The following is a 12,106-nucleotide window of genomic DNA, read 5'->3' as shown; positions in this document are numbered from 1 at the left end:
GTCTACATATCCCCAATACGTACGATACTAAATATACCTTTTTTACAAAAGGTTGTCAGTGCAAATGGCGAATGGCAAATGGTAAATGACTTATGGGTACTAATTATTCGTAAAATTAAAGGTGTTAAATCAAGTCCATGGATAATTGTTTTGATTTATCCATATACTTCGAGACGCATAGTTACTTTTGGTCGTAGAACTGCCATTTGCCAATCGCCATTTGCATTGACAACTTTTATTGAAATAGGTGTATGTCATCTACTGCAACTCTGTCTTTTTGACAATAAAAATCCTGCACTAGTCAATACCGGAATACTATAATCAGAAAGGTAATTTGTCTACATTGCTACATGCTGTATTATAATAATGTAGTTTGTTATGTAATTGTTATGTGTGTTTGTTTGAAAAAGAAGAAAACTGATACAGGATAAATCTGGAAATAATGAAAACTAATCAATATTTGTCCTCGACGGCTTTAAGATTCTTTCTACTAATATTGTTTTACATTCGGCGTATGTTACGGTGGCAACCTTGACAGTTCTTTGAAGCCAATAGAAATTACTTAAAAGCCTACCAACGGCAAAGATTTGCGTCATTGCACATCAGAACACGATAAAACCAAACTTATTTAGTGTCAATCAAAACGGTCATTCATTGGCTCACTTCCTTAACACTTTGCCTTAGTAGCCACGTTAGCACGAGTCGCACTATAATACGCACAAGGCTAATAAGAGCTCGTGGTCTGAAGTATCTGAAGAGTTAAATCAAAATTCCATCGTGCAAGTGAGAGTTCTCGGTGCAAAAGACACGTTGATATATGTGGTAAATAAACCACTTATTACAATTTAATTTAAAACTTTCTCTTGGTGCCCATGGTAGCGCGAGTGACACTATAAATATCATGATATGACAAAATCGTTACCTTGAACTCATTCTTGAATGTCGGGGCATACTCGTCAGATAAGATAGACGCGATCTCTTGGCTTCCTCCCTGGACCACGATGGAGGAGGATGTGAACTTGTTCTCTTGTCTGTTGGTTGTCCCCTCGTTTGTGCTAGACGTCGCCCCAGCACTCCAGAAGAGACTTCTGTACTCAGCCTCCATTTTTTCTGATACCTAGTGTTTTTTTTGGAAAGAAGGTTATTATTCACCATCACTCAAAAAGGATTGTTAGTGATGGCGATGGTCATGTTGTTATGGCTGCTAGTGATGGTGAAATTGGGGGTGATTGTGATGGTTACGGTGATAGTGATGTTTGTGGTGGTGGTAATGTTGGTTTTGATAGTGGTGATGGCGATTGTGGAAGTTATGGTGGTGATAGTGATGGTTGTGGTGATAGTGATGGCGATAGTTATAGTGGTGAGAGTGATGGTTGTGGTGATGGTAATGTTGGCGTTGATGATGCTGATGGTGGTAGTCTTAATGCGGTGGTGGTGGTAGTGATGGTCGCGATGAGATGGTGGTGGTAGTAATGATGATGATGACGACGACGACGTCGATGATGATGATTTCATTGTGATGGTATTGATAGTGATAGCGATGGTCAAGTCGTTGTGCTGCTGGTTTTTTAAGCCCGCCTGTGATATTGCCACACTTGAGTCTGTCTCGTCAATTTTCCCACTAATGCAGCCACGGACCTTTATTGATTACATCTTTTTATTACCTGTTCTTTGGTCTGTGAAGAAGTTCGCTGGACCGTTTTTCTTAGCTCCAGCTGACCTCCAAATCTTGCCGACTTGATGTAATGTGTCCCCCAACGAAGAACAAAATCCTCTGTATAAATTGGCATAACCGTTATCTATCTTCTTCGTTTGGTTAAGCATGTTAACATAATAGAACACATGAACAAATAAAAAAAACATGCAATAGGTTAGGCTAGCTAACTAAAAACTGTGTATCGGGCGGTCCAAAAAGTTGTTCTAAACAAAGAAAAAGCTAGTTCTAGTGTTTTTGGTGCGGATATAGGATTTTGTAAGAGGGGGGTTGCAGCAGTAAGGGGGGGGGGGTTGCCACTAAATAAAACAAGGTGACTCTTTAATACATTTTATTCTTTCCCCCACAGGGAGGGGGGGTTAAATTGCCCAACGACCCCTCTGCTAGATCCGCCATTACTTACGGTAAACAAGTGGAGCCTTAATGTCAAAGTAAGAGGCGGGAAGGCTCATGAACTCTCTCAAAAACGCCCTGCTTAAATCTTGAGGCTTCACTTCGTCTTTAAAGATCTCGTACCTGAACAAAGAATAAAAAATGTGTTGTCCACTTGAATATTTGACTCACCAAGCCTATTGCCGGCAACGAAGTTATCTTTTTCCGGATACTCTCAAATAGGAAACTTAAAAAAGACTTTTCTAGACGACTGATGGCAACCGGACCATAAGATTTTTTATCACATCAAGAGAAAACGATTGCCGTCCGTCTTCTTAAAAGGTTTGGCTTCAGTTCCAAAATATAACAAACCTATCAACGTCGATGTCAAAGACAGACAAGTAGCTATTTGACGAAAGCTCCCAAATATAACAAACCTATCAACGTCGATGTCAAAGACAGACTTGTAGCTATTTGACGAAAGCTCCCAAATATAACAAACCTATCAACGTCGATGTCAAAGACAGACTTGTAGCTATTTGACGAAAGTTCCCAAATATAACAAACCTATCAACGTCGATGTCAAAGACAGACAAGTAGCTATTTGACGAAGTACTCGTCGAGCTGCCCCATGCCTTCTTCACGCCGCCATAGAAGCCGAAGAGCGACCCCGAGACTCCGGCCTCCCCCTCGAGGAAATGCTGATACTCAGACCGGGACGAGAACGTGAACATCGTGGCTGATGTGTCGTAGATGCCGTGGACATTCATGGTATCTGGCACTTGGAAGTTGTCGTACCTTGAACACAGTATACAAATGAAAATGTGTCGCAATGGGCTTTTTTGTCCGACTCAATGTTAATTACTTACATTGAATGCCCGCCACAGCTCCTCTGAATAATACTCATTTTTCTAGACTCAGGGCTGTACTCTCCTCTCAGATCAAAGCCGACCCCAATAAATGCCGCACCATCAATCATGTTCTTAAAAAGAAGGAACATCATCATTTATTACCATCCCTATCCATCCCTCCGTCTTGTTTGGTACTGTATCCCTGCAATATATAGATTGAGGCACTGCCTAAAAGCGGAGCTCCAAACGAACAAATCTTTGCTTATTTTTGCTTAATAATTTAAAAAATATTAAAGATTATTATTATTTCTGTTTTTGACGACATCAACGATTTCACAGATCACGCGACCAACTTGTCATACCCCCTTCCCCCAAACTTACATGACACATAACAAGTGCACCCCACTTGAAACATAATCACACCTACCGAGTTTTGTTGTCACACGATGTTTCTTTATTGAAATAAAAATATTTCTTATTTGATAACGTCAGCCTATTTTTTGCTTCTAGTGACGTCATTGACGCCATACAATGTTTCCTTCGTTAAATATAGATATTTTTATGACGTCAGCATATTGTGCTTCTAGTTACATCATCGATGACGTCAAGCATCACGTGACCATATCTTGGCACCGCATTTGACACATACATGACACCTACGATATATGAATGTTTTTATTTTAATGAGGTCAGCATATTTTGTTTCTTTCAAGAGATATGAATGTTTTTGCTTTAAGTAACATCATCAATGAAGTCACACAACAGGAATCCATATTGGAGCACCCCCTTGACACCTACATGACACCTACCGAGTTTGGTTGCCATATGATGTTTTCTTCGTGAAATATAAATACTTTTTTTATTTTGATGACGTCAGCATATGTTTGCCTCTAGTGACGTCATCGATGACGTTACAAATAACGCGACCACAGTTTTGCACCTCCCTTGACACATACATGACACCTGCCAAGTTTGGTTGCCATACGATGCTTTTAAGGGACGGACGGACATCGCGTCACGAAAACTCGAGTCGATGGGTTACCAATATTTGTTATCATAAACAGGATGACTTTTTGCGGGTGCATGCGCTTGGACTGGCCATTGGTAACACGGGCTCAAAATTGTTGTTCGTAATTGCACTATTTCTTCTTAAATAGCTTTATTTCTCAATGAATTTTTACACCGATTGCAACCTAATTTACCGGGAAATATCAAAAGCTGCAAATAAACTACGTGAGAATTTGGACTGGCCATTGGTAACACGGGCTCAAAATAACGCGCCATTGTTGTTCGTAATTTCACTATTTCTTCTTAAATAGCTTTATTTCTCAATGAATTTTTACACCGATTGCAACCAAATTTACCGGGAAATATCAAAAGCTGCAAATAAACTACGTGAGAATTTGGAGAATTTGGACTGGCCATTGGTAACACGGGCTCAAAACAACGCGCCATTGTTGTTCGTAATTTCACTATTTCTTCTTAAATAGCTTGATTTCTCAATAAATTTTTACACCGATTGCAACCAAATTTACCGGGAAATATCAAAAGCTGCAAATAAACTACGTGAGAGTTTTTTTTAACATATATATGACAGTTTAAATGATCAAATTGCTTAAATTTCATTTTGTTTAATGTGTGGTATTGGATTTCGTCCAATAGCGGTATAATTTAGATTATTTAATAATTGTATGAGCTAGACTCAAGTGCCTGGGCGCACGTAATTTATAATCAGTTTTATTTAGACTTCGCCGTCGTAGTATCACTTGTTCTCGTTTATATTTTTCTTTACCCACCCTCCCACACCGCGGGCCTCATCGCGCCGGGCGCGGCTTCGGCTACCCCCTGCGCGATGTGGCTTTGCTATATCCGGCAAAACAATAAAGGACTGATATATATATATATATATATATATATATATATATATATATTGTACATAGTTGTACGATATTTTCTACAGTTTCTGATTACAAGGGAAGAACATGCGGTAAACGCTCTGTGTATTGCGCAAACCAAATAAACGCGATAGATTCCTGTGATTTAATTTATTGCAAACACATTGAAACAAAATTTATTTTAATACTATTGAAATCAATTCCTACAAATTCCGATCTTTTGTTAATTCACTAGCCAAATGCTCAAACTTGAACAAGGTTTGTTTTTCAGTCACGAATTTTATTAACAAAATGTCACAATGTGCAATAAAGTATGCGTAGTACTGACACCTGAAACTCTATGTGGTATTATAATTAAGCTTTATTCGTCGAATTCCCCAATTTTACCCATCTAAGCTAATGTTCATGGAACACACCGAGAGTTGAGATAGTGTGGTACAAAGCCTGCATGTTTTAGTAACTCGGTTCCAATAATTGTAATTTTATGCAATTTCACAAATTTTTTACTAATTCGCTGAAGTCTAGCTCCGCGAATCTAAGCTTGATTTCAACAGTTTAAGATGATATGATTCTTTTGTTTCTACCTTCCAGATTCTATAACTCACAAATGTAATATTCCGTCCATGGCTTTTTTACCAGATTCATTCCCATATCCCAGAGATTCAAAAGTCGAGAAATGCAAGATAAAATAGCCGAATTGCTAAATGAACGCTATAGATACCTTGCAATAGCATACTGACATAGATATCCTCTGAAAAAAAGCCTTCCTGCGTCCGTAAAGCAGATAATTTTGGTCCAAAAGTTCAACATATTTGTAAACATTGTGAGCGAATCTCGCTACTCGGCCCTAGACATGGGATGTGATGCGCATGCTCAGACAAAAAGTCACCTTGTTGTTATCATATTTGTTTTATATACCACTTTTTCTTAGGTATGGGGCTCCGCTCATATGGGAAGTCCGCTAAAGTTAACAATTAATCGCTGTAGGCGAAGTGAATAGCGGTGGATAGTGGGACTATCCACCGCTATTCGCTGAGCCGGAGGAGAATAATTGTTTTAGTATATACTTGGCGGGGACTGAACAAGGCACATTTTGCTGTAATTATTTTACCGAATTTCCAACTTTGTTTTCCTTAATGGCCGCGCGAAACGATGTGTCGCTTTTGAGAGTTCTTGATGTTCGTGTGTTTTTGAAGATTTTGCTCGCTCTGAACACTGAGGCCACACATTGCTTTTAACCATCACGAAATACAGACCATCCAGACCAATCCAGACCAGACCATCACGAAATACAGAGCCTCCAGTGGAGACAATACACGAATTTTGACCATCACGAAATACAGAGCCTCCAATGGAGACAATACACGAATTTTGACCATCACGAAATACAGAGACTCCAATGGAGACAATACACGAATTTTGACCATCACGAAATACAGAGCCTCCAGTGGAGACATTACACGAATTTTGACCATCACGAAATACAGAGCCTACAGTGGAGACAATACACGAATTTTGACCATCACGAAATACAGAGCCTCCAGTGGAGACAATACACGAATTTTGACCATCACGAAATACAGAGCCTACAGTGGAGACAATACACGAATCTTGACCATCACGAAATACAGAGCCTCCAGTGGAGACAATACACGAATTTTGACCATCACGAAATACAGAGCCTCCAGTGGAGACAATACACGAATCTTGACCATCTAGAAATACAGAGCCTCCAATGGAGACAATACACGAATTTTGACCATCACGAAATACAGAGCCTCCAGTGGGGACAATACACGAATTTTGACCATCACGAAATACAGAGCCTACAGTGGAGACAATACACGAATCTTGACCATCTAGAAATACAGAGCCTCCAGTGGAGACAATACACGAATTTTGACCATCACGAAATACAGAGCCTACAGTGGAGACAATACACGAATTTTGACCATCACGAAATACAGAGCCTCCAGTGGAGACAATACACGAATTTTGACCATCACGAAATACAGAGCCTACAGTGGAGACAATACACGAATCTTGACCATCACGAAATACAGAGCCTCCAGTGGAGACAATACACGAATTTTGACCATCACGAAATACAGAGCCTCCAGTGGAGACAATACACGAATCTTGACCATCTAGAAATACAGAGCCTCCAATGGAGACAATACACGAATTTTGACCATCACGAAATACAGAGCCTCCAGTGGGGACAATACACGAATTTTGACCATCACGAAATACAGAGCCTACAGTGGAGACAATACACGAATCTTGACCATCTAGAAATACAGAGCCTCCAGTGGAGACAATACACGAATTTTGACCATCACGAAATACAGAGCCTACAGTGGAGACAATACACGAATTTTGACCATCACGAAATACAGAGCCTACAGTGGAGACAATACACGAATTTTCACCATCACGAAATACAGAGCCTCCAGTGGAGACAATACACGAATTTTGACCATCACGAAATACAGAGCCTCCAGTGGAGACAATACACGAATCTTGACCATCACGAAATACAGAGCCTACAGTGGAGACAATACACGAATTTTGACCATCTAGAAATACAGAGCCTCCAGTGGAGACAATACACGAATTTTGACCATCACGAAATACAGAGCCTCCAGTGGAGACAATACACGAATCTTGACCATCACGAAATACAGAGCCTCCAGTGGAGACAATACACGAATTTTGACCATCACGAAATACAGAGCCTCCAGTGGAGACAATACACGAATTTTGACCATCACGAAATACAGAGCTTCCAGTGGAGACAATACACGAATTTTGACCATCACGAAATACAGAGCCTCCAATGGAGACAATACACGAATTTTGACCATCACGAAATACAGAGCCTCCAGTGGAGACAATACACGAATCTTGACCATCACGAAATACAGAGCCTCCAATGGAGACAATACACGAATTTTGACCATCACGAAATACAGAGCCTCCAGTGGAGACAATACACGAATCTTGACCATCACGAAATACAGAGCCTCCAGTGGAGACAATACACGAATTTTGACCATCACGAAATACAGAGCCTCCAGTGGAGACAATACACGAATTTTGACCATCACGAAATACAGAGCCTCCAATGGAGACAATACACGAATTTTGACCATCACGAAATACAGAGCCTCCAGTGGAGACAATACACGAATCTTGACCATCACGAAATACAGAGCCTCCAGTGGAGACAATACACGAATTTTGACCATCACGAAATACAGAGCCTCCAGTGGAGACAATACACGAATTTTGACCATCACGAAATACAGAGCTTACAGTGGAGACAATACACGAATTTTGACCATCACGAAATACAGAGCCTCCAGTGGAGACAATACACGAATCTTGACCATCACGAAATACAGAGCCTCCAGTGGAGACAATACACGAATTTTGACCATCACAAAATACAGAGCCTCCATGGAGACAATATACGAATTTTGACCATCACGAAATACAGAGCCTCCAGTGGAGACAATATACGAATTTTGACCATCACGAAATACAGAGTCTCCAGTGGAGACAATACACGAATTTTGACCATCACGAAATACAGAGCCTCCAGTGGGGACAATACACGAATTTTGACCATCTAGAAATACAGAGCCTCCAGTGGAGACAATACACGAATTTTGACCATCACGAAATACAGAGCCTCCAGTGGAGACAATACACGAATCTTGACCATCACGAAATACAGAGCCTCCAGTGGGGACAATACACGAATTTTGACCATCACGAAATACAGAGCCTCCAGTGGAGACAATACACGAATCTTGACCATCACGAAATACAGAGCCTCCAGTGGGGACAATACACGAATTTTGACCATCACGAAATACAGAGCCTCCAGAGCCTCCCGTTTTAGTCCGTACCCACGGCACCGATAGGGTATCGTTTTAATATTGTTCCACTCTGGCCTTTTTGAAATCGTTCCGTTTTCGGTCATCATTTTTGCGTTTACGTGTGGACGATACCTAATTTAGTCCCGTTTGGCACGTCGTTTTCACGAATTTGATCTTAGAAATTATTTCTTTTGCTTTGAATCCTCTACAGAAGGTACATACACTAAAACAATTCTCTTGATTGTGGATAAATTATGAAGGCCTAAACTTTGAGTAACTTGTCGTTTTCCTTCGTATAAAGTGAGAATGTGATGCATTTGTTTATTGCAAATAAAATATCAGCGAACTTTGAATTTGTCGCGCGCGCTGCAAAATCATTTCGGCGGGGAATTGTCAAGACTAACACAGGGAGTTAGAAGCCGATTTTCTGTAAAGGACAATAAATCTAAAACAATTTTAGCAAAAAAGCTCGATAATTTCGCGTGTTAAAACCTAGTTTTTATATGGTAATTTCACAAATCGACTCATTATTCCGAGCTTTAGCAGAGAATACTGTCCCATTATTCCGAGATAGCGAACCAATCAGAGCGCGCGTTCTTATGAAGTTCCCGCCAAGTATTTACAAATACTATTTATATCCCAGTGATCTACTTCACGCGCGGATTGGTCAATATGGGTCACGTGCACATTTTCAAAGGACAAATATCACGCGATAACGTCTAGTCAAAGTGGTATCTGTCCTGTGACTATTTTTGTGCAGTCAAAACTCGCTTTTTGTCTGCTCAATAACTCCTCAAACAAACACCAAGGTTTTCAAAACGCTATGGAGGCACAGAAAGAATATTTGATTTCTTTTTGCTCAGAGGGAGCGCAGCGACCTGAGAGAAAGACTAATCTTGGTATCGCAAATGATTTTCCGTGTCCACACCACAGTCTTCCCAGTCGGTTGATTTGTAGCGGAGCCAGAGGAGCGTGGAGTCCCATAGGTATAGAAATGGTCTATAACTAGGCGACTCAGTTTTTGTCTATATAGGTATAGAAATGGTCTATAACTAGGCGACTCAGTTTTTGTCTATATAGGTATAGAAATGGTCTATAACTAGGCGACTCAGTTTTTGTCTATATAGGTATAGAAATGGTCTATAACTAGGCGACTCAGTTTTTGTCTATATAGGTATAGAAATGGTCTATAACTAGGCGACTCAGTTTTTGTCTATATAGGTATAGAAATAGTCTATAACTAGGCGACTCAGTTTTTGTCTATATAGGTATAGAAATGGTCTATAACTAGGCGACTCAGTTTTTGTCTATATAGGTATAGAAATGGTCTATAACTTGGCGACACAGTTTTTGTGGTCAATGACGTCATTGTCACACGCTGCCAGCCAGCCGCGATCTGCCTCGGCACAGGCCTCCAGAGCGCGCAAAACAATATGGCGGATGAGTATATCTGCCCCTCTCAAAAACACACAAAAACTGACTACAGAAAAGCCAAGAATTGTCGAAAAAGAAGTGCTTGAAAAAAATCATTGGTGGGAATGCTTACCACGGATATGAACCTAAACCTAATTTTGTGAGAATGTTCATACATTCCCTGTATTCATCCGCATTGGCTCTCTTGTTGTTGTTTTTTTCACATGTTTGCTTTTTTTCATGCGAAAAAAAAAAACAGTCTAGGTTAAAATAAATCAGTTGAAATGCAAGTTTTGAGCCTGTAGTGTTCGTCCTAATGAAAAAAACTGTTGCATGGATTTTTATAGATTGCGAATGGCAAAAGTGACAGCGCGCGCTCGTGGCGTCACTCCAGTGCCACGTCAGCGCGCGCAGAAGACACTTTTTGCATTTTCAGTGTAGTTATGTTTAGAATAGATTTCCCTTATATTGTTGTGATTTTGATTGACAGTTAGTAATTAACATGTGCAAAGATATCAGAAGACGCTTATGAACGCTAGCGGTCGGAGCATGAACGAAACGATGTGATTAAAGTGATTGATATCAGGAAGCGTTTGTTCTATCGTCATACGTTTTCGACATAGTCACTGGGATAAAAAATAAACTAACCCCTTCTTTGGCTCACTGTGATATCGGCGGATAATGGGCGCAGATGAGAATTGGCCCTCAAAATTTCACAGCTGCCTTCAAAGCTTCGTTTCTCGGCCAACTGTTTATTTTTCGTAACATTTTTCATGCTTAGACATTTTATCCGCCGATATCCCAGCCATCAGACTGGTTTATTTACTAAATATCCCTATGCATTACTGAATGTCCCTATGCATCCCTATATCTCTGTATATTTCTTATGTGTCCCTCACGTCCCTAATGTGTTTCTCTGTCCCGGGTGAACCTGTGCCCTGGTGGCCCATTTCTCCCCTTCTCTCTTTTTCTGAGAAGACCGAAAACTGTTGCTTATGTTGCCCAATGATGGGTTTTTCATAGGTACAGCTATGTATACATGTAGCTAAACCACATCACAGACCCAAACTTCCCTGACCCAAACGCCCAACATAGGGGAATATCTATTCTTGTTATTTTTTTCTTACTCGGCATTGTGTGGTGTTTTCCATGGCGTTATAGCAGGGGTCTCCTGGTTTGTACCCAGTCCCCCAGCATCCGTTCATGATGACGCTTCCAATGCCTGCTGGGTAGTTGTACGGTGTAGGGGATGGCTTGTCGAGATCATCTTCCGCGTTCTCATTCTCGAGATGCGAGTTAATATGGTACCCCGCAGGGACGAACATGTCTGTGCTTTCCCACCCTTTGTCGGGCATTATGTCAAGCTTGATCTGCAAAATAGAGAAGCTATTTACTATGAAGGGTTGAAAGAAACGCAATGCATAATCTTATTGTTGTGAGATTCTAAAATTTAAAGAGTGAATATTTGTCATGAGACCAATCCATTGTTTTTGTTTGAAATTAGGCGCCGAACTACAGAGTTCAGGAGGAAATGCTTTATCTCTTTTGTCGTGATTTTAGATTTAACAGACAACTTTGCTATATACATTTGTGTCAAATTATGTATTTTAGTAAGCAAAACAGGCGTGTCCCCAGGATTGGCTGAGTGGGGTGCGTAGTCATAGGTATCATATGGGAAAAGCAGTATTTGAAGATTCCATGATAAGTGATAACCCAACTTTTGGCCGCCAATGGTGGTGGTGGTGGTGGTGGGGGGGGGGGGGGGGTTGGGCGCACACCCTATTTACGCGCCTGTAAATTTTAAAAAAATCAAACGTCGTGAGCCGTATTCAATGCAAATGGAAGGCGAAACAATAGACTTGATTCATTTCCATGGATTTCCATTGAATGGCTCATGGATATACGACGTTTGAACTTAGCCTTAAAATATGATCTTCATTGCTTCCACTTACATGTTACATTATTGTATTAAAT

General features: G+C 40.5%; 1 protein-coding gene across 6 annotated transcripts in view; it reads right to left on the bottom strand.

Moving 5' to 3' along the window:
• LOC116617089 overlaps window positions 1-12,106 on the bottom strand; it is a 46,797-nt gene that overhangs the window by 17,242 nt on the left and 17,449 nt on the right. For all 6 annotated transcript variants that reach the window (XM_032379511.2, XM_032379515.2, XM_032379510.2 and 3 more), the window contains 6 exons: window positions 11,260-11,502; window positions 2,956-3,068; window positions 2,654-2,884; window positions 2,118-2,230; window positions 1,665-1,774; window positions 923-1,117 (listed from right to left, as the gene is read on the bottom strand). In XM_032379511.2, coding sequence (XP_032235402.2) covers window positions 923-1,117; window positions 1,665-1,774; window positions 2,118-2,230; window positions 2,654-2,884; window positions 2,956-3,068; window positions 11,260-11,502 — 1,005 coding nt within the window. The remainder of the gene's footprint in view (window positions 1-922; window positions 1,118-1,664; window positions 1,775-2,117; window positions 2,231-2,653; window positions 2,885-2,955; window positions 3,069-11,259; window positions 11,503-12,106) is intronic.

Source organism: Nematostella vectensis, chromosome 5, assembly GCF_932526225.1.
Source record: "Nematostella vectensis chromosome 5, jaNemVect1.1, whole genome shotgun sequence".
In the NCBI taxonomy this organism is placed as follows: Eukaryota; Metazoa; Cnidaria; class Anthozoa; order Actiniaria; family Edwardsiidae; genus Nematostella; species Nematostella vectensis.
The sequence above is the reverse complement of the archived record's forward strand: the minus strand, read 5'-3'. Positions and strand labels throughout refer to the sequence as shown.